This window comes from Anguilla rostrata, chromosome 5 (assembly GCF_018555375.3).
Source record: "Anguilla rostrata isolate EN2019 chromosome 5, ASM1855537v3, whole genome shotgun sequence".
NCBI classification, from domain to species: domain Eukaryota; kingdom Metazoa; phylum Chordata; class Actinopteri; order Anguilliformes; family Anguillidae; genus Anguilla; species Anguilla rostrata.
The window spans coordinates 8437574-8464871 of record NC_057937.1 but is presented as its reverse complement, the minus strand read 5'-3'; the positions used below and the strand labels follow the sequence as shown (position 1 = coordinate 8464871).

The 27298-nt window shown below is 42.2% G+C and overlaps 3 protein-coding genes across 4 annotated transcripts; all 3 read left to right on the top strand.

Annotated features, from left to right (window-relative positions):
- Positions 1–2378: 2378 nt before the first annotated feature.
- On the top strand, positions 2379–4038 carry LOC135254625 (nipped-B-like protein B). Its single transcript, XM_064334957.1, has 2 exons — positions 2379–3441; positions 3919–4038. The coding sequence occupies exon 1, from the start codon at positions 2514–2516 to the stop codon at positions 3378–3380; it is 867 nt and encodes a 288-aa protein (XP_064191027.1). The 5' UTR covers positions 2379–2513; the 3' UTR covers positions 3381–3441; positions 3919–4038.
- Positions 4039–7424: 3386 nt separating this feature from the next.
- On the top strand, positions 7425–12296 carry LOC135254616 (mucin-5AC-like). 2 transcript variants are annotated; one of them, XM_064334937.1, is made up of 8 exons: positions 7425–7669; positions 7814–8160; positions 8356–8417; positions 8666–8814; positions 9063–9871; positions 10656–10717; positions 11014–11186; positions 11605–12296. In XM_064334937.1, exons 2-8 carry the CDS (start codon positions 7828–7830, stop codon positions 11706–11708), a joined length of 1692 nt encoding a protein of 563 aa, XP_064191007.1. In that variant the 5' UTR covers positions 7425–7669; positions 7814–7827; the 3' UTR covers positions 11709–12296. The 2 variants fall into 2 exon arrangements, with proteins under 2 accessions (XP_064191007.1, XP_064191006.1); XM_064334936.1 differs by having other exon boundaries at positions 7426–8160.
- Positions 12297–18639: 6343 nt separating this feature from the next.
- On the top strand, positions 18640–25616 carry LOC135256037 (mucin-2-like). Its single transcript, XM_064337911.1, has 5 exons — positions 18640–18759; positions 20119–20182; positions 21571–23741; positions 24594–24899; positions 25176–25616. Exons 2-5 carry the CDS (start codon positions 20146–20148, stop codon positions 25614–25616), a joined length of 2955 nt encoding a protein of 984 aa, XP_064193981.1. The 5' UTR covers positions 18640–18759; positions 20119–20145.
- Positions 25617–27298: the final 1682 nt, after the last annotated feature.

Below are 27298 nucleotides of genomic sequence, written 5' to 3'. Positions count from 1 at the left end.
GTGGGCCTCCAAATATAATTTGGAAAATGTATCAAAAACACTAAAACTAGTTTGTCAGTGTATATATATATTTTTTTTGTTTTTTTTTTTTTTTTAAATCTTAATTGTACAAAGGTACAAAGCTGTGAAGTCAAGTTTCATTATTTTGCATGGATTAAAAACCCAGACCAATAACCATACTACCCAGACAAATTAAAAATGTTTTACACACAGACAAATGTGCACAGAAAATAGAAAAGGAAGGATAAAAATGTTGCTTGATTTCATTTCATTTTAGACTCACTCATATAATATATTAAAGCAGGTATGTAGTGGTATATACTCACCTGACCCAATAACGTTGTATTAACTTGATTCCTACGAATCAGCAATTTACAAAACTTAATTTGCTTCACCCATCACAACAGACCAGAACATTTTGACATGAAAGCGATGAGAATGAGAGCGTATGCTATTCAATTAACTCCATCTCTTACTTTGGGTTTCTAGCTCACACCTGGGTTTGAAGATGAATTTCCTTCCTTTCTTCTGCTGACAAGGATACATTTTAGGTGGGTGAACATATTCTAAAACTCCAGGAGGGATTGCCAGAGGTGATGGCAATCAAAATAACAAAAATGTATGCATACTTAACTTTAGTCTAGTGGTGCCAAATGATATCAACACAGTGGTAAGCTTGAGCTGTTGAGCTGGTAGATATGGCATCACTATCAATATGAGCAGAGCATATTTTGATTCAGTATGTGTAATTGATTATTATGATGATGGATATTTCGACTTTAAAGATGTTAAGAAAAGATGATAGTTATAAATATGTATGTCACCAACTGGCATTTCTGTTTCTAGGAAGAATACAAACCCAGTAGAAGATGGTTCAGGAGAAGGATCAGGAGATGGCTCTGGAATTGACGCAGGAGATGGATCAGCAGAAGGATCTGGAAGTGGATCAGGAGATGGCTCTGGAATTGACCCAGGAGATGGATCAGCAGAAGGATCTGGAAGTGGATCAGGAGATGGCTCTGGAATTGACTCAGGAGATGGATCAGCAGAAGGATCTGGAAGTGGATCAGAAGATAATTCTGGAGATGGATCAGGAGATGGCTCTGGAATTGGTTCGGGAGATGGTTCTGGAATAGGTTCAGGAGAAGGATCAGGAGATGATTCTGGAGATGGATCAGGAATTGCATCAGGAGATGGCTCTGGAATTGGTTCAGGAGATGGCTCTGGAATAGGTTCAGGAGATGGATCAGGAGAAGGATCGGGAACTGGATCAGGAGATGATTCTGGAGATGGATCAGGAACTGGATCAGGAGATGGCTCTGGAATTGGTTCAGGAGATGGATCAGGAACTGGATCAGGAGATGATTCAGGAGATGGATCAGGAACTGGATCTGGAGATGGCTCTGGAATTGGTTCAGGAGATGGATCAGGAGAAGGATCAGGAACTGGATCAGGAGATGATTCTGGAGATGGATCAGCAGAAGGATCTGGAAGTGGATCAGGAGATGGCTCTGGAATTGACCCAGGAGATGGATCAGCAGAAGGATCTGGAAGTGGATCAGGAGATGGCTCTGGAATAGGTTCAGGAGAAGGATCAGGAAGTGGATCCGGAGATGGCTCTGGAATCGGTTCAGGAGATGGATCAGGAGAAGGATCAGGAACTGGATCAGGTGATGATTCAGGAGATGGATCTGGAATAGGTTCAGGAGATGGATCAGGAGAAGAATCAGGAAATGGATCTGGAAATGCGCCAGAAGATGGCTCCGGGGGTGGATCAGGAGATGAATCAGGAAGCGGATCAGGAGATGATTCTGGAGATGGATCAGGAATTGGATCAGGAGATGGCTCTGGAATTGGTTCGGGAGATGGATCTGGAATAGGTTCAGGAGATGGATCAGGAGAAGAATCAGGAAATGGATCTGGAAATGTGCCAGAAGATGGCTCCGGGGGTGGATCAGGAGATGAATCAGGAAGCGGATCAGGATATGGCTCTGGAATTGGTTCAGGAGATGGATCAGCAGAAGGATCTGGAAGTGGATCAGGAGATGATTCTGGAGATGGATCAGTAACTGAATCAGGAGATGGCTCTGGAATTGGTTCAGGAGATGGTTCTGGAATAGGTTCAGGAGATGGATCAGGAGATGATTCTGGAGATGGATCAGGAATTGCATCAGGAGATGGCTCTGGAATCGGTTCAGGAGCTGGATCAGGCGAAGGATCAGGAACTGGATCAGGAGATGATTCTGGAGATGGATCAGGAACTGGATCAGGAGATGGCTCTGGAATTGGTTCAGGAGATGGATCAGGAGAAGGATCTGGAACTGGATCAGGAGATGGATCAGGAACTGGATCAGGAATTGGATCAGGAGATGGCTCTGGAATTGGTTCAGGAGATGGATCAGCAGAAGGATCTGGAAGTGGATCAGGAGATGATTCTGGAGATGGATCAGTAACTGGATCAGGAGATGGCTCTGGAATTGGTTCGGGAGATGGTTCTGGAATAGGTTCAGGAGATGGATCAGGAGAAGGATCAGGAGATGATTCTGGAGATGGATCAGGAATTGCATCAGGAGATGGCTCTGGAATTGGTTCAGGAGATGGATCAGGAGAAGGATCAGGAACTGGATCAGGAGATGATTCTGGAGATGGATCAGGAATTGCATCAGGAGATGGCACTGGAATTGGTTCAGGAGATGGATCAGGAACTGGATCAGGAGACGATTCTGGAGATGGATCAGGAATTGGATCAGGAGATGGCTCTGGAATTGGTTCAGGAGATGGATCAGGAGAAGGATCTGGAACTGGATCAGGAGATGGATCAGGAACTGGATCAGGAGATGGCTCTGGAATCGGTTCAGGAGATGGATCAGGAGAAGGATCTGGAACTGGATCAGGAGAAGGATCAGGAACTGGATCAGGAGATGATTCTGGAGATGGATCAGGAATTGGATCAGGAGATGGCTCTGGAATTGGTTCAGGAGATGGATCAGGAGAAGGATCTGGAACTGGATCAGGAGATGGATCAGGAACTGGATCAGGAGATGGCTCTGGAATCGGTTCAGGAGATGGATCAGGAGAAGGATCTGGAATTGGTTCAGGAGATGGATCAGGAGAAGGATCAGGAACTGGATCAGGAGATGATTCTGGAGATGGATCAGGAATTGGATCAGGAGATGGATCTGGAATTGGTTCAGGAGATGGATCAGGAGAAGGATCTGGAACTGGATCAGGAGATGGATCAGGAACTGGATCAGGAGATGGCTCTGGAATCGGTTCAGGAGATGGATCAGGAGAAGGATCTGGAACTGGATCAGGAGATGGATCAGGAACTGGATCAGGAGATGGCTCTGGATCTGGTTTGGGCGATGGCTCTGGAATAGGTTCAGGAGATGGATCCGGAGAGGATTCAGGAGATGGTTCAGGAGATGGATCTGAAAATGGGTCAGTACAAGATACATAGTACATATAACATTGATTGACTTGCATTCATTTTTTGGGGAGATCTCATTGTAGTGCTGAACTTGTACTATGTACTAAGTACTATGTATTTAGTAAGTATTTATGACAGCCTGGCATGATTTCAAAGATGATATCGTGCTGTTGAGGACACGTGACTGTCAGCAGTCTCCTAAATTAATGGGCTGTTGAAGTCAATCCCCAGGGGAAAGAAATGCACCATAAGTAAATATGTTATAGTTTCAATCTGTGTTTATCTTTAATATTTATCATAGGTTGGCTAATTACGGTTTAAATGAAATTTATATGTGAAACTAAATAGGTAAAACAAGAAGCAAAACTTGGCGCCTCATTACTTTATATACAACTTCCCAAAATTTAAGTCAATTTCAGACTTTGACATTGTGTATTGAATTGTTGTTAATGCATTTGTGTGTGTGTGTGTGTGTGTGTGTGAGACAGGCTCATCACCACCATAGCAGACCTGGTTTTCAACAGTTCCGTCAGTGTGCCCCGCATCCATCAGGTGGTGGAAACCCTGGAGCATATGATAACAAGAGGGACTGTGATCATCCCCATCTTTCTCAGCTCAATCTCTGTGAACAGTCAGTTTCCTCTTAACCCATCTCTGTAATCTAAAGCAGTTTATTGTCCATGTCATATGCCATCATATCTTTATTAATATTTGCATGCTATTACACTTTTGAATATACAGTAAGGCAGGGTTTTCACCGTATACTAGAGTGAAAATGACACTCGACTTATTTTCTCAGACCGGAAAAGTGCATTTCCATTATACAAGTTACTGTAGTTGGACCAAAATTTGTCAGTGTGATGTTAGTTTTGTAATACTTTCCAGCCAGCATGTACTGCAGCATCTACAAATGCAACATCAGCTTCAGCCTCTGCAAATCCAACAACTGTAGCATTCTGCAGACCTAAAAAAGAGATAGGCAGGAAAGAATGTGAACGTGCGAATCTGTGATGTAGGGAGGAGATGCAATTTACCAGATCTATATATTTCATTTGTAAGGTCCCATGTCTTGTAGCCTAATAACATAATATTATTGTTAGAAATATAAAGTTTGAACATTTATTAGAAAAAATAGGGATTGCCTTAAATTAGGCTCAATATGGCAGCCTATTCATTTAAAGGTAAAAACCAAGTGTATTCTCACCAGTATTTATATTCTTTCTACAGATGTTCCACCAGGTACATGTCCACCTCCAACAGTGACAACTGCGGCTGCAGATTCTACAACTGCAGGTATCAATGTGAATCTATATTTGGTGTTCAAACAAAAATTGAACGATCATATTTATTATGAATATTTATTATCATGGTTATGTTCTTCAGAATCAGGCCACCATGTCTAGAAACGTCTTTTGAAACAGTTAATATGCTGTGTTAACATTTACTGACAACATGTTCATCTTCAGCAGAGATGACCACAGCCACAGGCATGCCTGCACAAACTTCAATCACATCCTCTGCAGCTCTGGCCTCTACAGATGCAACAATTCCAGCACCTACAAATGCAAAAACAACTACAGCTTCTATAGGTGCAACAGCAGCCCCAGCATCTAAAACTCCAATAACAGCTCTGCCTTCTGTCCATGCAACTGCTGCATCTACAAATGCAAAAACAACTACAGCATCTATAAGTGCAACAGCAGCTCCAGCATCTAAAACTCCAATAACAGCTCTGCCCTCTGCCAATGCAACTGCAGCATCTACAAATGCAAAAACAACTACAGCTTCTATAGGTGCAACAGCAGCCCCAGCATCTAAAACTCCAATAACAGCTCTGCCCTCTGCCAATGCAACTGCAGCATCTACAAATGCAAAAACAACTACAGCTTCTATAAGTGCAACAGCAGCCCCACCATCTAAAACTCCAATAACAGCTCTGCCCTTTGCCAATGCAACTGCAGCATCTACAAATGCAAAAACAACTGCAGCTTCTATAAGTGCAACAGCAGCCCCACCATCTAAAACTCCAATAACAGTTCTGCCCTCTGCCAATGCAACTGCAGCATCTACAAATGCAAAAACAACTACAGCATCTATAAGTGCAACAGCAGCTCCAGCATCTAAAACTCCAATAACAGCTCTGCCCTCTGCCAATGCAACTGCAGCATCTACAAATGCAAAAACAACTACAGCTTCTATAGGTGCAACAGCAGCCCCAGCATCTAAAACTCCAATAACAGCCCTGCCCTCTGCCAATGCAACTGCAGCATCTACAAATGCAAAAACAACTACAGCATCTATAAGTGCAACAGCAGCCCCAGCATCTAAAACTCCAATAACAGCTCTGCCCTTTGCCAATGCAACTGCAGCATCTACAAATGCAAAAACAACTACAGCATCTATAAGTGCAACAGCAGCCCCAGCATCTAAAACTCCAATAACAGCTCTGCCCTCTGCCAATGCAACTGCAGCATCTACAAATGCAAAAACAACTACAGCATCTATAAGTGCAACAGCAGCCCCAGCATCTAAAACTCCAATAACAGCTCTGCCCTCTGCCGATGCAACTGCAGCATCTACAAATGCAAAAACAACTACAGCATCTATAAGTGCAACAGCAGCCCCAGCATCTAAAACTCCAATAACAGCTCTGCCCTCTGCCAATGCAACTGCAGCATCTACAAATGCAAAAACAACTACAGCTTCTATAGGTGCAACACCAGCCCCAGCATCTAAAACTCCAATAACAGCTCTGCCCTCTGCCAATGCAACTGCAGCATCTACAAATGCAAAAACAACTACAGCATCTATAAGTGCAACAGCAGCCAGACCATCTAAAACTCCAATAACAGCTCTGCCCTTTCCCAATGCAACTGCAGCATCTACAAATGCAAAAACAACTGCAGCTTCTATAAGTGCAACAGCAGCCCCAGCATCTAAAACTCCAATAACAGCTCTGCCCTCTGCCAATGCAACTGCAGCATCTACAAATGCAAAACAACTACAGCATCTATAAGTGCAACAGCAGCTCCAGCATCTAAAACTCCAATAACAGCTCTGCCCTCTGCCAATGCAACTGCAGCATCTACAAATGCAAAAACAACTACAGCATCTATAAGTGCAACAGCAGCCCCAGCATCTAAAACTCCAATAACAGCCCTGCCCTCTGCCCATGCAACTGCAGCATCTACAAATGCAAAAACAACTACAGCATCTATAAGTGCAACAGCAGCCCCACCATCTAAAACTCCAATAACAGCTCTGCCCTTTGCCAATGCAACTGCAGCATCTACAAATGCAAAAACAACTGCAGCTTCTATAAGTGCAACAGCAGCCCCAGCATCTAAAACTCCAATAACAGCTCTGCCCTCTGCCAATGCAACTGCAGCATCTACAAATGCAAAAACAACTACAGCATCTATAAGTGCAACAGCAGCTCCAGCATCTAAAACTCCAATAACAGCTCTGCCCTCTGCCAATGCAACTGCAGCATCTACAAATGCAAAAACAACTACAGCTTCTATAGGTGCAACAGCAGCCCAGCATCTAAAACTCCAATAACAGCTCTGCCCTCTGTCCATGCAACTGCAGCATCTACAAATGCAAAAACAACTACAGCATCTATAAGTGCAACAGCAGCTCCAGCATCTAAAACTCCAATAACAGCTCTGCCCTCTGCCAATGCAACTGCAGCATCTACAAATGCAAAAACAACTACAGCTTCTATAGGTGCAACAGCAGCCCCAGCATCTAAAACTCCAATAACAGCTCTGCCCTCTGTCCATGCAACTGCTGCATCTACAAATGCAAAAACAACTACAGCTTCTATAAGTGCAACAGCAGCCCCAGCATCTAAAACTCCAATAACAGCCCTGCCCTCTGCCAATGCAAATGCAGCATCTACAAATGCAAAAACAACTACAGCTTCTATAAGTGCAACAGCAGCCCCAGCATCTAAAACTCCAATAACAGCTATGCCCTCTGCCAATGCAACTGCAGCATCTACAAATGCAAAAACAACTACAGCATCTATAAGTGCAACAGCAGCCCCAGCATCTAAAACTCCAATAACAGCTCTGCCCTCTGCCAATGCAACTGCAGCATCTACAAATGCAAAAACAACTACAGCATCTATAAGTGCAACAGCAGCCCCAGCATCTAAAACTCCAATAACAGCTCTGCCCTCTGCCAATGCAACTGCAGCATCTACAAATGCAAAAACAACTACAGCATCTATAAGTGCAACAGCAGCCCCAGCATCTAAAACTCCAGTAACAGCTCTGCCCTCTGCCAATGCAACTGCAGCATCTACAAATGCAAGAGCAACTGCAGCATCCACAAGTGAAATGGCAGCTAAAGTCTCTGCAAATACAACAACTCCAGCATCTTTGAGTTCAATGGCAGCTCCAGTATCTAAAAGAACAACAACTCTACCCACTGCTAATACAACCATTCCATCATTTACAAATGCAAGAACAACTGCAGCATCTACAAGTAAAATTGCAACTAAAGCCTCTACAAAATCAACAACAACAACTCCGGCAACTACAAGGGCCACTACAGTCCCATTACCTGCAAAAACAACTAAAGCCATCACACGTACAACAGCTGCACCAAGAACCACTGTTATTCAGCTGTTGGTGTTCTCTTCGCCTGAAATATTTATAGTTGATTTGTTCAACCCTCAGTCCCAGGCTTTCAAGAACAGAGCCAATAGGATAAGAGATCAGGTTAGTTGTTTTATTCATCACTTGTAATTGAAGATTAGACTCTTGGTGTTGTTGAATGCTGTAGTTTATAGATTTTTCAACCTGTCACTTGGAGCAAAACCTCAAAAGGACCTCCAGATTAGCCAAATATGTAGAACACAAGATTTCCTTTGTCATTACAGCTGATCAACTTCTCTCCTTTTATTTCTTTTTCAGCTTGAACCTATATTCAGGAGAATATACATTTTTTTCATTCGGATCATCGTGATACGGTTTAGGTGGGTTATAACATTAAAGATCCCCTGGGATGGTGGTGGTGATGAAGATGATGATAATGATAATAATGCATACCACATCATGAATGCAAGCTGTAGTGGATAACTATCGTGATTGGGGGGAAAATGTATTGCTGGTGCTAGACTAAGAATTAATCATAATGGAGCACTGACGTGTATTCATTGTTTGTTTGTGTACAAATAGAATTTTTTCTTAATTCGTAAACCTGTTGGGCTTGTTTACTTCACAGGCCTGGGTCCATTGTTTCTGAAGTACAAATGGTCTTCAACAAATCTGGTACCGTGCCCAACACCACTGAGGTGGCAACAACACTGAAACAGGCAGTGGAAAGTGGGAATGTGACCATGCCCATCGATATCACCTCAATCTCTGTCACCGGTCAGTGTCTTCCTCTGATATCCTGCTCTTTTATAAAATCTGTATTGTGTTCAAAACATACATATTCTTATGTTTTTTTCAAATGTTCATACTATATAATTGTTCATACCACCGTACTACTGTAGTATTTTAGTAACAGTTCTTAGTACCAGCATTTGTTGTAACAGTATTGATGGTCAAACCTAATATATCGTCTAATTCAGCTGTGTTCTTGCTGCTAATGTCCTTGTTATGTACATCAACTCCAGCACTCCTAAATGAAGCACCAACTACAGCAACTACAAATGAAACATCAGCTCCAGCCTCTGCAAATGCATCATCTGCCCCAACTACAAATGCAACATCAACTCCAGCACTCCTAAATGAAGCACCAACTACAGCAACTACAAATGAAACATCAGCTCCAGCCTCTGCAAATGCATCATCTGCAGCAACTACAAATGCAACATCAGCTCCAGGCTCTGCAAATGCATCAACTGCAGCAACTACAAATGAAACATCAGCTCCAGCCTCTGCAAATGCATCAACTGCTGCAACTACAAATGCGACATCAGCTCCAACCTCTACAAATGCATCAACTACAGCAACTACAAATGCAACATCAACTCCAGCCTCTGCAAATGCATCAACTGCTGCAACTACAAATGCGACATCAGCTCCAACCTCTACAAATGCATCAACTGCAGCAATGACAAATGCAACATCAGCTCCAGCCTCTGCAAATGCTTCAACTGCAGCAACTACAAATGCAACATCAGCTCCAACCTCTACAAATGCATCAAATGCAGCAACTACAAATGCAACATCAGCTCCAGCCTCTGCAAATGCATCAACTACAAGCGCAACATCAGCTGGTCACTCAACAATTTCAAGAGCAACTGCGGCACCTACAAGAGCTCCAGCACCGATAAGTTCAGCCACTGCCACAAAACCTACAACATCAGAAAGCACTGCGATTGTGCTTTTGCAGTTCACCTCTGATGAAACATTTGATCCTCAACTGTCCAACCAAACCTCCCTGGCATTCAGGAACAGAGTCAATCTGACAAGAAGACAGGTGGGCAATTTTGTTGCATCACTATGTGTGCTGTTTGCATACCTGCCACTGTTTATTGTATAGTTTTTCAATTAAATTCAATTTTATTTGTACAGCGCTTTTTACAGAGAACTGTCACAAAGGCATTTTACAGAGTAGCAAAGCAAGAGACATAGCAAAAAGAGCAAACAGAGAAAACACCAGACCTGAACCACAAAATAGTAGGTACATAAGATTAAAATTATCCGTGGGGAGAAAACACTCAAACGGCGGCAAGAAACAACTCCCCAATGGGAAAAAATCTCTGGAGGAACCCGGCTATAGAGGGGGAGCCCATCCTCCACTGGCCAGCCTGGTGTAAAGTAGTTGACAGCAAATTAAATGGGTTGAACAGGTTGCAGCTGAGGTGAAAGCTAACAGGAATAGTAGAAGACCAAATGGTATAGCTAGAATAGTGCCACTTAGAGGAGCCGGATGATGGATCTGAAGTTCCAGACAGCATAGTTTTGGGAATGATGGTCAATAAAAAAATTGTACACTGGCCCTCTAGGGATCGATTTGCTGTCCCCTGAACTTGGCCATTCACCAAGGTTATTTAAAAAAAATCTGAATAAGATCATAAAAGGCTCAGTCAAATTTAAGGGAAAAGGAGGAGGACTGGCTCTCAGATTCATAGGGTATGAGAGTACTAGCACAGCTCCAACATGCTTAACCTCCATAATATAAATCAGTGGTTACCAAGTGAGCTTCCTCCTGGTGTCTAGTTAACGCAGGCTGTGCCTGTCTCTCACCTTCTGTCTTTCAGCTCGAACCTGTGTTCAGGAGGGAATTCACCACCTTCATTCAGGTGGTAGTGTTTAGGTTTAGGTGAGTGACAACATTCGGTGATCGCGGCGGTGCCACTGGTGGTGATAAACATGATGATGGTGATGATATATGACCCTTAGATCAGAAAGTATGTTTGATGTACTGCAGCCAAGTCTGGGCACTAACTGAAATTAATAGGTAACTGTGATGAGAAGGAGAAAAATAGTAATGCCCATAGCATTTTTTTTTTTTTTTTTTCATTACCAATGAAAAACTGCAGTAGATCAAGTTTTATTTTGTTTTATTTCTAATTAACGTGTAAACCTGTTGTGTTTTGGGTTCATTTGCTTTTGCAGGAGTGGCTCGATTGTCACTGAAGCAGGTGTGGTCTTCAGAAATTTGGGCTCTGTGCCCAGCATCAATCAGGTGGTTGCAGTCCTGATTAAGGCGGTGCAAAACGGGGAAGTGACCATCCCTATCACCTCAGGCTCTGCCATCACCACAGTCTCTACCACAGTCTCTACCACAAGTCAGTTCCTCCAGTGTCCTACTCTTCTTATATACAGCAGTGGACTGTCATATTATATTTGATATTATTAATGTTCACGTTCACATTTGTTGTGGGTTCATTTGTATGATATCTGCATAAGTAATGGGAATGATAACAATAGGAGTGGTACCTATAGTAAAACAGAATTTCAGAGATCGGAACCTTATAGTTCCCCAGTCATCTGTATGACCTATGTATATACACACACCCTGCAGTAGTAATTGGCTGTCAAAACAGTACTGTTGTAGTGCCAGGTACTTTAGATTGAAGTGTTCTGCTATGTTGTGTGTAGCACGTCCATGCACTGCAAATGGGTCTCCTTCCCTACTCCAGGTGACACAGAGAGTGAATCACATCCCATAATACCGGTTGCTAAGTGTGTTTCTTTCCTCTACAGGTCCCTCTTCCAGTGGTGTCTCACCTGTTCCTCCCTCAGTGTTCAGCTGCTTCCTGCTGGCCTGGTGTTCCCTGCTGCTGGCTAAAGTGCTCAACTTATCATAAAACAGAGATGCGTGCACAGAGATGCATAATTTCTCATGCATTCCTGCTCTAAACGGCTACATATGCATGCATGCACACACACACATACACACACACATGCATCATCTACCTTTTGTGCATGCTTACAGGATTAGTCGAATCATTTATTGAACTTAATGCATAAACTCGCAGAGGAAACTGCACTTTATATACACTCTCAGCTCCTGCCCCTCAGCCAAGCCTAGCATGGTTCAAAAAGCAGTTATAACACACATTGATACGTAGTAAGTATTTTGTGGCAAGCGGAGGTACATGTATTCATTTACCTTCGTTTCAGCAGGTAGACGTTTTACCTGAGAAGTCAATTCTCGTTTGCAGTGCTGGCCCAGGCAATCTACATGGGCAGGGAATGCTAGGACGTGTGTATCCTCACACCTGGGTCGAAGGTGTCACACCTACCTGATAAAAAAATGTGCATGAGCAAATGTATTTATTTAATATTTTATGTTCCTTATTCTGTGCTCTGAATCATTTTTTCTGTATCTTTGTATTGGCAGTTCATACTTAATTTGTCCTCTGAGGTAAAATAAAGAGAAAGCATATAAAACATTGTGCATTATTATTATTATTATTATTATTATTATTATTATTATTATTATTATTATTACTACTACTATTATTATTATTGCTGCTGTTGTTGTTTTCATTGTTGTCGTTGTTGTTGCTGTTGTAAGACAGAACTTAGGGACAATGCATTGCATATACAGCATATTAATTGAACTATTTGAAAAGTAGGTTTTTTTAAAATGTTTTTTAAAAATATTCTTAGTCTGTGGTACATCAGCATTGCAACATTAAGAGCAGTGAAGAACATTCAGATCATATGTTTGTGATTTCACACCTTAAAGGGTTAATTGTCAGTGGATTGCTCCTCCCCCGTTCCCCTCAGTTTCCCCAGATCTGTGGCAAGTGAAGTTTTTCCCAGTTTGGGCAGTAGGAGGACTAAAGAGTCTCTGGCATCAGAAGGTGGAGCAGACAGCTAGTGAATGAGGGGTTCAGTTTTTACTGTATTAGAATTTGGCGATGGTTGCCTTGTTCAGTATTTGAATTGTTTGTTTTCTGTTGTTCATTGCGTAAGCTCAATAATTGTATGTATGTAGCCTACAGTATCATTGACTGATATCTTATTAGTCATGTACGGTTTTTTGGTTAGATTTTTTTTCGTTATAACAGACGTTTGCAACAGACTGAAATATAAAAATGAAAGTCCTGACTAAATCTGTTGGTTAAAAAAGAGCAGGAACAGGACTTTATGTTTATTTCTTGATACTCACCTTCACATAGACTTTTCAAAAGCACATTTCTCGGAACACTGATTGTTATCATTATTGGCTATAGATTTTATAGCAGGGCAGGGATAGCTCATATTTGCTCAATCGTGTCACCCCCACATGATGGGACCGAGACTATAGCCAAGTTGTATGCCCCAGCTGAGCCTCACCTGCTAGGAGGAATGCAAAGCAGCACTATCCCATGTGAAGAAATAGTCTGCTCAAGGATATCTGAAGTATACTATTTTATACTCAAGAATAATTGAAGCATAATTAACGTTTATACCAAGTATGCCTAGTGTACTGTTGTTTTACGTGGGATGGGTTCTGAAAACAGTGCCTGTACCCAGGTGATATTATAAGGTTGTGTGGGCTTAAGCATTGAGCTCAGCAAAGTTTGAAAATGTGGTCTGTTGTCAGGTGATTGTAGAGTTCAAATTTCCTGTTTGAGGTGTAATATTTGTTTTTTTTCCCCCCGCATATTCCGCATGTTGACTGTTTGTTATCAGTTCAAGATCTTAAGTATTGGTCAATCAGTGCTATCTTGGATTCCTATCGGTACAGTTCCTTTTGAGAATTCTGGTCATTCCAAGTAACAATCTTCTAAGGTGGCTGTTTTGTGACACAGCATTAAAAATAAAGTCATTTCAAAACAAATTGAATCCTCTACATTGAGGATATTTTAATTAAAATTTGATGGAATCGGATCTGATGGGTGACATAGCTCAGGAGGTAAGACCGATTGTCTGGCAGTCGGAGGGTTGCCGGTTCAAACCCCGCCCTGGGCATGTCAAAGTGTCCTTGAGCAAGACACCTAACCCCTAACTGCTCTGGCGAATGAGAGGCATCAATTGTAAAGCGCTTTGGATAAAAGCGCTATATAAATGCAGTCCATTTACCATGACAGAAATTGATTTAAGGAACAAAAGATTTCACTGTGCACAAATCCAAATCTAGATATCTAGATAGGTAGGAATCTAGTTTGAGAGATGTTTTGACATAAACAGACTAGGTTAGCTGTGGTCAGCTCCAATTTGGCTCAAGCTTTACTCAGATATAGCCTGGCTATGTCCGAGCCAGCTAGAAAACTTTTTAACCAAATGTAGCCTGATTTTCACCTGAACATCTCGATGGTACGTTTGCAGAAACTTTATTGCTATCACTGCTCTCTCAGATTTGTGTTTTCTACTGTCTATATCAACTTTGGTTTGCAGTACCAAGGACCCTGTTTCAGCCTATTCCACCTTCCAACTGCATTTCCTTTGTGAAGTGTTGATTCCTGCATGTAATACTTCCCACTGGATTAAAAGCCGTTAATTACATAATACCGCACAACCGCACAAATTCCCATTGTCATTCAGTCAGGTGACCTGACGCAGTTGTCCTACAAGTTTCCACAAACAAATGTAGACATGTGCATATGGAAAAACCTGTTTTGAAACATTGCTGCAGCTATTTGTCACTGCTATACTGAATGCAATGCTCTTTTACAGTCATCCAATTAGAGATATTTTAAAGTAGATTGAGAATAACTGAATGACAAGCATATTTAATCATGTGCCTACTCTCAAGTTGACTTCTTCAATCATTCATTTAAATTTTGTGCAAATTTTGGGGGATTCTGTTAAGGAGAGAGCTTTCTCAAAAAACACTCCATGAACTTTCATTGTCTGTGACCTGTAAGTTACAACTGTCAAAAAGCACGAAAATCATGGTTTAAAAAAAAAAAAAAAAAATCTTATCACCAGGAACAAGTCACTGGTGCGTTGCCTTCAGTATTTCTGTTGTTGTTTCTCCATGGAAACCATGGTGTTTTTGCGTACTTTTTTTTATATATGTGTGGGTCGAGTTTCAATTCCAAGTATGCCATCACCCACTTGCTGGTTGGCTACAGCATGACATTATTTTTTCCCAGCAGGTGCAGGGTGGAGTTAAATCAATTATTAGTTCCTCCTAATGTGTCCGGTGTTCACAAAAGGTTTCTGATTGCTTTCAGCTGGCACAGTCTGCATTGACTTGTATAAACTGCATTATATCAAGAGTTCTGTTCGGTTTGAGTTCAACTGAATTCTGAATAGAGCAGATGAACCCTTTTTTGGGGAGCTGGTGGGTTAGCCACCCCAATATGTTCAATGTAACATTACTTTATCATGTTCTGTGACTGCACTTATCAACAGTCAGGAAAATATTTCCGCCTGTAACAAAATTATCCCACAACACAATTACAGTATGTACATTTGTATAGCCAATGTATGAAGGAATGTGGAATCAAAAATGGAGCATCACGTAGTTCTGGCAGGCCACGAGAGTCAAGCCGCTCTGGCCGAATCAGCTGATGGCTCAGCGGAGTGATGTTCACCTATCACAGTACATTCACATATCATGGCGGTCTACTTATAACAGCCTCCCTCTACTCATTCGGCTGCTCCTCCTGCATTGAAGCGTGTTGCACGTTGCTTTGTAAATCCCCTCCGCCACCCCAGATCCATCCCTGTGTGTTAAGAATTTGCATTGCTCCATCCCTATGTGTTAAAAATTTGCATTGCTGCTGGATCTGTTCTGTGTGTACCCCTCTAGGGGGGTTTGGCTGCTGGCCTCCTGGCCTTATCCATGCTTGCTGCGCGGTTGGCGGGAGGGCTTCCAGAACAGAGCCATACTGCCAAACATAACTATATTGCCTTTGTTGTCAATAAAGATCTTACTTTGATGACAGTTGTCCTGACTCAAAGGACTGATAAATGACCAGAAATGAGAAAAAAGGACAGTGGAGGTCAGAGGTCACTAGTACTTCACCCCTCCTTTGGGCAACTCCGCCACGACCTGTCCTTCTAGGTGAAAGACATCCTGCCACACAGGTTTCCCACCCTCCATTAGCATATTTCAAATACTTTAAATATGCCAAAAGATGTAACCCAGAGTGGACTACTCATGTTACCCCCCACATTATTAGCACAACATGGAATACCACAATTTTTGTTTTACTTATTCTTATTTTTTACTTTTTTAAATCTCTAGCAAATTGTCTGTGGAATTAAACACACACACCCACACACACTCACAAACACACACACACCACATGCCTCCTCCCCTCTAGTGATGACCGTATTGTCAGTAGATTGTTTCCATATCACTCATGCACCATGACTATGTATTTTCCATTGTCTTTTTTTGTTATTGCTGACATGCAAGCAGGCTGCTCAGGAGGAAGATTCCTTTTCCTTTTTTAGTATGCACGAAGGAGCTTTTGAACTAAAAAAAGTAGCCTAGCGCTGTTTGCCTGGCTTATATAAATAGAACAAATGAAAACTTGTTTCTGAACATGATCAGATCAGACCTACGTCCTTCCTTTGGATGAAGTTCACAAGCCTCTGCATAAATAAATTACCGAGAGTCATGCATACCTGCTGAAAAAAAAATATCTCATGTCATTGGCTTCCGGCCACAGGTTTACCAGCTTTAGGAAGCAGGGTTACCTGTGTGTCTTTCAACGTCCAGCTGAAGATCACTGACTGGATTTAGTTAGCACTTACTTCATCTCTAACCTCTTTGGGTCACTAGAATAGACTTGTTAGTGCCACTATCTTTTAGTGTCTTTTTAAGGATGAATCTGCAATCACAAGTTTCAACCCCGTCTTATTTCTTTCCCTCAGCAAGTTAAATTGGTTTTATTTCTCACTTGATAGCTAGCAGTGTAGTTCATTCAGGCATTGCTAATATTTTGGAAACAAGTGTGTAGCATCTTATCATAAATAGAGAAAACCTGCATCATTCTCCAAAGAACAAAGCATGTCTTAATAAAAGCTCTCTAAAGGCAGTATTGTCTCAATTGAGTCACCTCTGTCCCAAATGACATGTGCCAGCAATGTAAACTTTGACAACAAAACCACCACATACAGTAGATCAGTTGATTTACAGTACAGTATTTTTATAAACAAAGGAAAAACATAAAAAAATACAACTGGCACAACAATGACTGTTGTGAGGTCAGCAAAACTCTAAAGCCCACGTAATTTTCTTCAAACAGTTGGAAACATGATTTTAAAATGAAGATGGATTCTCAAAAACTTAGTATAGGTTGCCATACAAAAATGCATGGGGTGGCAATGTAGAAAGGGTAAAGAACTGGTCTTGTAACCTAAAAGTCACATTCCCAGGAAGGACACTGCCGTTGCACCCTTGAGCAAGGCACATTACCTGCATTGCTTCAGTATATATCCAGCTGTATATATGTATACAATATAAATGCTATGTAAAAGTTGTGTAAGTCGCTCTGGACTAGAGCGTCTGCTAAATGCCTGTAATGTAATGTAACAAAAAATACACAACAATTATGAAATTGCTTTGACCACATGGTGGCACTATGACAATTATTGTATTTTCAAAATTTGAACATGAAAAGCAAAAATTTAGAATTTACTGCTAAGTGCCAAAAACCCATAGCAACTCTTGAATGCCAGGGCACATGGTTTGAATTCAGCAACAGCTCCCAATATTCACATTGCTTCAGTACAGAGTTCTTGCAACTGTTCTCAAAGACGCAATAAAATGCTTCAGTATTGTAAGAAATAATACACATGTCGATCCATCCATCCATTCATTATTTATACCTGCTTATTCCTGGTCAGGGTTGTGAGAGGTGCTGGAGCCTATCCCAGCATGCATTGGATGAGAGACAGGAACACACCCTGGAGAGTTCACCAGTTCATCGCAGGGCAATACACATGTCCACAATGTTTTACCTGAACACCTCTGTTTTGCTCATTTGGGCCTCAAAATATATTTTCTTTTAAAGGAAATATATCAAGCAATATTGATTATCATATTGATTAAATTTTTTAAATTTTTTGGACCATCACATATTGGATTGTAAAACCTTATTGTATTATATTTACATAATACAATATATCATTTCAGTGGTATTACAGCCTGAACACCTGTAACCTAGGTACTGTATATTAAAGACATTCTGCTTGCTCCAATGCTTAAAGCATAGTAAAATAAATAAATAAATAAATAAAAATTTTAAAAGCACCATATACTTACTGCGTCAAAATTCCAGTATGTTTTTTTATGTGGGAAAATAAAAATCCAAAACACCCATAATAGAGTACTTCTGTATTTCAGTATTTCTGTATTTTTTATAAAGTTGGAAAGTTTGGGTAGCCTACATTGAAAATACAAATAGGTTACTTACAAATGGGTGAAGTGATAACTATAATTATGTCTGATGAGGAAATGTGTGTTTTGAAAGATATAATATTAGTTTCCAGATGCTTGGGAAAGAGTAACTGGATATTGGTAAGAATGATCTGTATTGATTAATTTTTAATGCAGTTCAGATCAGCAAACCCCACATCCACAACTACGAAGTTATGTTAAAAGGCTAATTGGAAGTTTGACATTCCAGGTAGTTTTAGAATGCAATACCCATTGGCTTTAAAAGGGATGGCGGTCAGGGTAAAGCCCAAGACAGTGGGTTTGTTAGGCCCTTACTTTTGAACTGCAGTTGCACAACTAGTTACACGAGTCAACAAAAATTTTAAATATCTCATTGACTCCCCACCACCCTACCACCCCACCCCCCACTGCTAATACTACTATAATAAGACGACAGGTTTCCACTTTTTCTGGAGGAGTTGAGGAAGAGTCCCACCATAGAAGGTGGTCCCTATGATAAAGCTGATTTGTCTATTTTTTCTCTGAATTTTGACTTTGGATAATTCTGCATAAAGAAAAATTTGGTAAGTAAAGCAGATGTTAGCGACAGCCGTTGCCATCATATATACTAATTTCTTTGCACTCATTTACAAGCCAGCTGAGTTCTATTTTAGCATGATTTCCAATTTATATAATTTTAAGTAGTGTTTACCATAAAAACTGAATTCTGTTCCCTTACAATAATACTGTTTGGTGATGATGATGATGATGATGGTGATGATAATGACAACAATGAACATGATAAAGAAAAAGAAAAATCTGTTGTGCAGTGCTGACTAGACCCAGAATACCATGGCTTAATTTTCATCCAGGATCTGTTGGATACATTGTAGCGATATATGCAGCAATTCCATAGGGTAGGGATAGGTAACCCCCTTCCAGAAGTGAACAGATGTTCCTGGTTTTTGTTCCACCCAAACCCATAACTACATAATTGCATTAATTATTAAGCTTAATTCACGCAGGTGACCAGGTGTGCTGGAGACACACAGCTGTTCATCATTCAGGCTCTTAATTATCCACCAAACTCCAGCAGTTCTGCTCAGATGGAACAAAAACCAAAAACATTGGCAGCGCTCCAGGACCAGAGTTTCTTACCACTATTATAGGGCCTTCTATTGGTCTATAGAAGACCAATAGAAGGTCTTAAATCTATGGATTTACACACGTTTTTGTGGATTAAACAGACTTTGGGAGTCTAACCACAGCCAGTTCATCTGGTGAACTTAAGAAACTTCAAGATGTTGTGTTTTCCATAGCTCTTGTCACAAGATCTTTGTTTCATATTTTAGTGAGTGCGTGCGTGATTAAATGATTCACCGTCAGATAATACTGTCAGATTACTATGAAAAATGTTTCTGCTTTTAACTGATGATCCTTCTCTACTCACAATGTAAATAAATAAGTGCTTATGAGCTAAAACTTTGCCATGTAATCCCAAGCTTTTTTATTATTTAAAGCAGTGTAATAATTTTCTAAATAAGTCATGATACAAATAAATGGTATATCACTAGAATACAATTACAGTGTAAGATTTTCTGTGTCCATGCAGGATTTGCTTTTATAAAAGAAAGATCACTCTAGATGGTGTGTGTTTTAAAGGTCACTTTGAAGTGCATGTAATGAACTGATTGATATTTTTCTGTGCTGATTTGCCAATATTCATCCACAGATTAAACAATAAAGGTAAACAATGAAGCACAAATGATTACATCTTAAAAACAGCCTTAAATACTTTGTGGATCAATGATAGTATTTAAACTGGCTTGAATGATTAACATAAGATGAATAAAAATAAGCACAACGAATAAAAATATGAGACTAACATTTATTAATGAAAGAAATCGCGTCAGTGATGTTAATGAAGTGATTGCGTTTTTCAGAGATTCTGAGGTTAAGCAAGAGGAAAGATGATCCTACACTACTTGTTTGTCATCCTCCTGATAGGTAAGTGACATCATTATGACACCATAATGACATTATAAATACCCGCCCTTGGACAGACATTAAAATCACAACCTTCTGACTTTTAAATAGCCATTGATATATATATATATATATATATAACATTAATATGACACGCCAACCACAGTGTATGATATCTACTATATATTTACAGCTAAATGGCAATAAATCAAAAAATTCATCCTATGCTTTTATTACCTTACTCACTTCCTCCCGGAAACTCCATCAAGCTGTCAATCACCCGTCCACAACCTGTTCTTCCAGTAAACTAACTCATGTCCCGTGAACACAGGTTCCCCCACCCGTCTGCATTTTTGCATTTTTCAAATAGCTGGAAACACAGAGAGGGCATTAGAGAACAACCATAGTCGTTAAAAGGTCATGCATGTTGACCATTGACCTAATAGTCAGATGATTAGCATGGCTTACATCACAATATCAGTTGATTTATTTTTCTGCAACAGAGGATATAAAGTGTAGGACACTATTTCTGTAGTTTTTGTCAAATGACCTTCCTGGATTAAGTGCAGACACGCCAACAGAGAGTAGAATCAAAGAGATAAACTGATGTCCATTATAAGTACATTCTATCCGCTCAATCTTAAAAGAAAAGAAATTCCTGATAGACTGTGGCTTCTGTATTGAATGTAATGTTTTTACAGACAAAAAAATATTCTTCATAATGAAACGCTTTATTAGTCCATGTGTATAAAAAAAAGCCGCCAATGGGAGCGAGGGGGGTTGCGGGGGGGGGGGGGTGGGGGCGGGTCTGGGACACATTGTCCCGGGCATGGGCCCGATTGGAGTGTTAGGGGCATACGGGTTGTGACTATTTTTACATTTGTTGCAGAACATACTGGGGGAAACTCTCCCAATATATTTTGTCCCAGGCCAGAGAATTCATAACAGCGGCCATGCACATGGAGTGTTTAAGCAGAATTTAAATAGTAAAGATACTACTAGTCCTGTCCCAGAGATTTTCTTCATCACATTACTCTGACATCTGGCTTGCCTGTCAGCCGGCTCCATTGTAATATGTATTTATAACACTGTATTCATGAATTATTTGCTTATTCGTTCATCTATGTCAGCTTCTTGTTGTTGTATTATATGAGCTTTAAACAAGATCCTTAGGGTGGGAAAAGAATACTGAGGTTTATGTGAGTTCCTGTAATTATTTATACATTTCGTGTCTATCTCTGTAATCTTCATCTATATATAATTTAGAAAAGTGGGAAAGTATTGTTTTACAGAGGCACTGATTTCATGATGTATATTCTCCAAACTGTGATACTTTGTGATATATTAACAAAGCTTAAGAGCTTAAACTTTGAAATTATTGAATGCCAATTTCTGTATGTGTTTCTTAGGACATACTCAAGGAACTGTTGTTTCAACAACGCAACCTGATACCACTATGATTTCAGAAACTACAAATGCTATTATAGAAACAAGCGCAAGTAGCCAAACAAGTCCTGGCAAAACAAATTCAGTAACTATGAGTGAGTCCAGTACAACCCTACCTAATATCCACACACACTCAACAACTCTGCCTGGCAACACAGCTTCAACTACTGTAACTGAATCTACTGTAACTCAGAATAATGTCAACACTCAAACAACAGCTCTATCTAGCACCACTGATTCAGTTACTGTAACTGAGCCTACTGTAACCCAGCCCAATACTAACACTCAACCAACAGGTCTATCTAGCACCACTGGTTCAGTTACTGTAAGTGAGCCTACTATAACCCAACCTGATACCAACACTCAACCAACAGGTCTACCTAGCACCACTGATTCAGTTACTGTAACTGAACCTACTGTAACTCAAACTAATGTCAACACTCAAACAACAGCTCTATCTAGCACCACTGATTCAGTTACTGTAACTGAACCTACTGTAACTCAACCTAATACCAACACTCAACCAACAGGTCTACCTAGCACCACTGGTTCAGTTACTGTAAGTGAGCCTACTGTAACCCAGCCCAATACTAACACTCAATCAACAGCTCTATCTGGCACCACTGATTCAGTTACTGTAACTGAACCTACAGTAACTCAACCTAATACTAACACTCAACCAACAGGCCTATCTAGCACCACTGGTTCAGTTACTGTAACCAAGCCTACTGTAACCCAACCAAATACCAACACTCAACCAACAGGTCTATCTAGCACCACTGGTTTAGTTACTGTAACCGAGCCTACTGTAACCCAACCAAATACCAACACTCAACCAACAGGTCTATCTAGCACCACTGGTTTAGTTACTGTAACCGAGCCTACTGTAACCAAACCAAATACCAACACTCAACCAACAGGTCTACCTAGCAGCACTGATTCAGTTACTGTAACTGAACCTACTGAAACTCAACCTAATACCAACACTCAACCAACAGGTCTACCTAGCACCACTGATTCAGTTACTGTAACTGAACCTACTGTAACTCAAACTAATGTCAACACTCAAACAACAGCTCTATCTAGCACCACTGATTCAGTTACTGTAACTGAACCTACTGTAACTCAACCTAATACCAACACTCAACCAACAGGTCTACCTAGCACCACTGGTTCAGTTACTGTAAGTGAGCCTACTGTAACCCAGCCCAATACTAACACTCAATCAACAGCTCTATCTGGCACCACTGATTCAGTTACTGTAACTGAACCTACAGTAACTCAACCTAATACTAACACTCAACCAACAGGCCTATCTAGCACCACTGGTTCAGTTACTGTAACCAAGCCTACTGTAACCCAACCAAATACCAACACTCAACCAACAGGTCTATCTAGCACCACTGGTTTAGTTACTGTAACCAAGCCTACTGTAACCAAACCAAATACCAACACTCAACCAACAGGTCTACCTAGCAGCACTGATTCAGTTACTGTAACTGAACCTACTGAAACTCAACCTAATACCAACACTCAACCAACAGGTCTACCTAGCACCACTGGTTCAGTTACTGTAACCGAGCCTACTGTAACCCAACCAAATACCAACACTCAACCAACAGGTCTACGTAGCACCACTGATTCAGTTACTGTAACTGAGCCTACTGTAACTCAAACTAATGTCAACACTCAAACAACAGCTCTATCTAGCACCACTGATTCAGTTACTGTAACTGAGCCTACTGTAACCCAGCCCAATACTAACACTCAACCAACAGGTCTATCTAGCACCACTGGTTCAGTTACTGTAAGTGAGCCTACTATAACCCAACCTGATACCAACACTCAACCAACAGGTCTACCTAGCACCACTGATTCAGTTACTGTAACTGAACCTACTGTAACTCAAACTAATGTCAACACTCAAACAACAGCTCTATCTAGCACCACTTATTCAGTTACTGTAACTGAACCTACTGTAACTCAACCTAATACCAACACTCAACCAACAGGTCTACTTAGCACCACTGGTTCAGTTACTGTAAGTGAGCCTACTGTAACCCAGCCCAATACTAACACTCAATCAACAGCTCTATCTGGCACCACTGATTCAGTTACTGTAACTGAACCTACAGTACTAACCTAATACTAACACTCAACCAACAGCCTATCTAGCACCACTGTTCAGTTACTGTAACCAAGCCTACTGTAACCCAACCAAATACCAACACTCAACCAACAGTCTTCTAGCACCACGTTTAGTACTGTAACCAAGCCTACGTAACCAAACCAAATACACCACTCAACAACAGGTCTACCTACAGCACTGATTCAGTTACTGTAACTGACCTACTGTAACTCAACCTAATACCAACACTCAACCAACAGGTCTACCTAGCACCACTGGTTCATTACTGTACCGAGCCTACTGTAACCCAACCAAATACCAACACTCAACCAACAGGTCTACGTAGCACCACTGATTCAGTTACTGTAACTGAGCCTACTGTAACTCAAACTAATGTCAACACTCAAACAACAGCTCTATCTAGCACCACTGATTCAGTTACTGTAACTGAACCTACTGTAACTCAACCTAATACCAACACTCAACCAACAGGTCTACCTAGCACCACTGGTTCAGTTACTGTAAGTGAGCCTACTGTAACCCAGCCCAATACTAACACTCAATCAACAGATCTATCTGGCACCACTGATTCAGTTACTGTAACTGAACCTACTGTAACTCAACCTAATACTAACACTCAACCAACAGCTCTATCTAGCACCACTGGTTTAGTTACTGTAACCGAGCCTACTGTAACCCAACCTAATACCAACACTCAACCAACAGGTCTACCTAGCACCACTGGTTCAGTTGCTGTAACTGAACCCACTGTAACCCAGCATAATGCCAACACTCAATCAACAGCTGTATCTGACATCACTGATTCAGTGACTATAATTGAATCTACTGCAACTGCAGGACCCGCAGGCCAAACTGCAGCAGCAACTACAGGACCTGTACTTCAGACTGCAGCAGCAACCACAGGACCCACAGTCCAAACTGCACCAGCAACTGCAGGACCCGCAGGCCAAACTGCACCAGCAACTACAGGACCTGCCCTTCAGACTGCACCAGCAACTGCAGGACCTGCACTTCAGACTGCAGCAGCAACTACAGGACCCGCAGGCCAAACTGTACCAGCAACTACAGGACCCGCAGGCCAAACTGCACCAGCAACTGCAGGACCTGCACTTCAGACTGCAGCAGCAACTGCAGGACCCACAGGTCAGACTGTACCAGCAACTGCAGGACCTGCACTTCAGACTGCAGCAGCAACTGCAGGACCCGCAGTCCAAACTGTAGCAGCAACTACAGGACCCGCAGGTCAGACTGTACCAGCAACTGCAGGACCTGCAGGCCAAACTGCACCAGCAACTGCAGGACCTGCACTTCAGACTGCAGCAGCAACTGCAGGACCCACAGGTCAGACTGTACCAGCAACTGCAGGACCTGCACTTCAGACTGCAGCAGCAACTGCAGGACCCGCAGTCCAAACTGTAGCAGCAACTACAGGACCCGCAGGTCAGACTGTACCAGCAACTGCAGGACCTGCACTTCAGACTGCAGCAGCAACTGCAGGACCTGCACTTCAGACTGCAGCAGCAACTGCAGGACCCGCAGGCCAGACTGTACCAGCAACTACAGGACCTGCAGGCCAAACTGGAGCAGCAACTGCAGGACCTGCACTTCAGACTGCAGCAGCAACTGCAGGACCTGCACTTCAGACTGCAGCAGCAACTGCAGGACCCGCAGGTCAGACTGTACCAGCAACTGCAGGAACTGCACTTCAGACTGCAGCAGCAACTGCAGGACCTGCACTTCAGACTGCAGCAGCAACTGCAGGACCCGCAGGCCAGACTGTACCAGCAACTACAGGACCTGCAGGCCAAACTGGAGCAGCAACTGCAGGACCTGCACTTCAGACTGCAGCAGCAACTGTAGGACCCGCAGGTCAGACTGTACCAGCAACTGCAGGAACTGCACTTCAGACTGCAGCAGCAACTGCAGGACCCGCAGGTCAGACTGTACCAGCAACTGCAGGACATGCACTTCAGACTGTAGCAGCAACTGCAGGACCCGCAGGCCAGACTGTACCAGCAACTACAGGACCTGCACTTCAGACTGCAGCAGCAACTGCAGGACCTGCAGGCCAAACTGTACCAGCAACTGCAGGACCTGCAGGCCAAACTGTACCAGCAACTGCAGGACCTGCAGGCCAAACTGTAGCAGCAACTGCAGGACCCGCAGGCCAAACTGCAGCAGCAACTGCAGGACCCGCAGGCCAAACTGCAGCAGCAACTGCAGGACCCGCAGGCCAAACTGCAGCAGCAACTGCAGGACCCGCAGGGCAAACTGGAGCAGCAACTGCAGGACCCGCAGGCCAAACTGCAGCAGCAACTGCAGGACCCGCAGGCCAAACTGCAGCAGCAACTGCAGGACCCGCAGGGCAAACTGGAGCAGCAACTGCAGGACCCGCAGGCCAAACTGCAGCAGCAACTATAGGACCTGCAGGCCAAACTGCAGCAGCAACTGCAGGACCCGCAGGCCAAACTGCAGCAGCAACTGCAGGACCCGCAGGCCAAACTGCAGCAGCAACTGCAGGACCCGCAGGCCAAACTGCAGCAGCAACTGCAGGACCCGCAGTCCAAACTGCAGCAGCAACTGCAGGATCCGGTGGTCAGACCGCAGCAGTGACTGTTCCCAATGTGGCTGTTTCCACTGCATCACCCAGCAATGGGCAGGCGACCGTGGAGCTTGAGTTCCGACTGAATCAGCAGTTTACTCAGGAGCTGTCTGACCAAAACTCACAACAGTTCACCAATCTGGCCGCTAACGTCACTGCTGAGGTATGCTCTCGATTTGAACAAATACAAATTATTAGTGCGTATATAGGTGCAAATATGCATGTGTGAATCACATCATACAATGGGTAATTGAGTGGTGTGCCTTAATACAGAACTCATCTTTAGTGTAGTTACCCATCCTACAATTTAGTATCAAATATTCATTTGGCCAGTGCCGCCTGTGGCCTCAGCATTTGACTATAGTTTCACACCCAGGGGGATAAAGTTTCAGTCAGCAGGGCTGTTCCTTTCTAATTATGCAAGAACAGCTGGTCTGCTCCAAATGAAAATAATTGAAAAGATGATGAACTGCACAGTAGAAAGGCACTGGTGGCTGGCAGAAAGCACGTCAGAAAACGACGGGACAGGCCTACGAATGTGTTTTGATCTGACTGGATTTAATTACCCTTAGTTGTTGATGGATAAAGCACTTACATCTGAACATTTTTATACCTTTTGGCTTTTTGCTAATTGATTTTCCCCTTTTTTTTAGGTAAACATTGTCTACAGGGCCAGTTTTTCCTCATCGTTCAATAATTCCAAAGTCAATAGGTTTTGGTGAGTGCATTCTGCTGAAATTAATTTTAGTTGGTCTTGGTGGTGGGCAATGTTCTGGGTAGCAAGATGGTGCAGTTGAAAGCACTGTTACCTCACAGAAAGAAGGTCACCAGTTAGCCTGCCTGCATGTTTTTGGACTGTGGAAGGAAACCGGCGTACCTGAAGGTAACACACACAGACAGGGGGAGAACATGCAAACTCCACACAGAAAGGCCCAGGCCT

Excerpts from the sequence above, each read along its gene's own strand:
- LOC135256037 (XM_064337911.1), top strand. The coding sequence starts at position 20,146 with ATGATCCTACACTACTTGTTTGTCATCCTCCTGATAG. Across the intron at positions 20,183-21,570 it reads GTTTGTCATCCTCCTGATAG|GACATACTCAAGGAACTGTT; the intron begins GTAAGTGACATC and ends TGTGTTTCTTAG. Across the intron at positions 23,742-24,593 it reads TTACTGTAACTGAACCTACA|GACCCGCAGGCCAAACTGCA; the intron begins GTACTAACCTAA and ends CTGCAACTGCAG.
- LOC135254625 (XM_064334957.1), top strand. The coding sequence starts at position 2,514 with ATGGATCAGGAGAAGGATCAGGAGATGATTCTGGAGATGGATCAGGAA.
- LOC135254616 (XM_064334936.1), top strand. The coding sequence starts at position 7,777 with ATGGCAGCTAAAGTCTCTGCAAATACAACAACTCCAGCATCTTTGAGT. Across the intron at positions 8,161-8,355 it reads CCAATAGGATAAGAGATCAG|CTTGAACCTATATTCAGGAG; the intron begins GTTAGTTGTTTT and ends TTTCTTTTTCAG. Across the intron at positions 8,418-8,665 it reads ATCATCGTGATACGGTTTAG|GCCTGGGTCCATTGTTTCTG; the intron begins GTGGGTTATAAC and ends TTTACTTCACAG.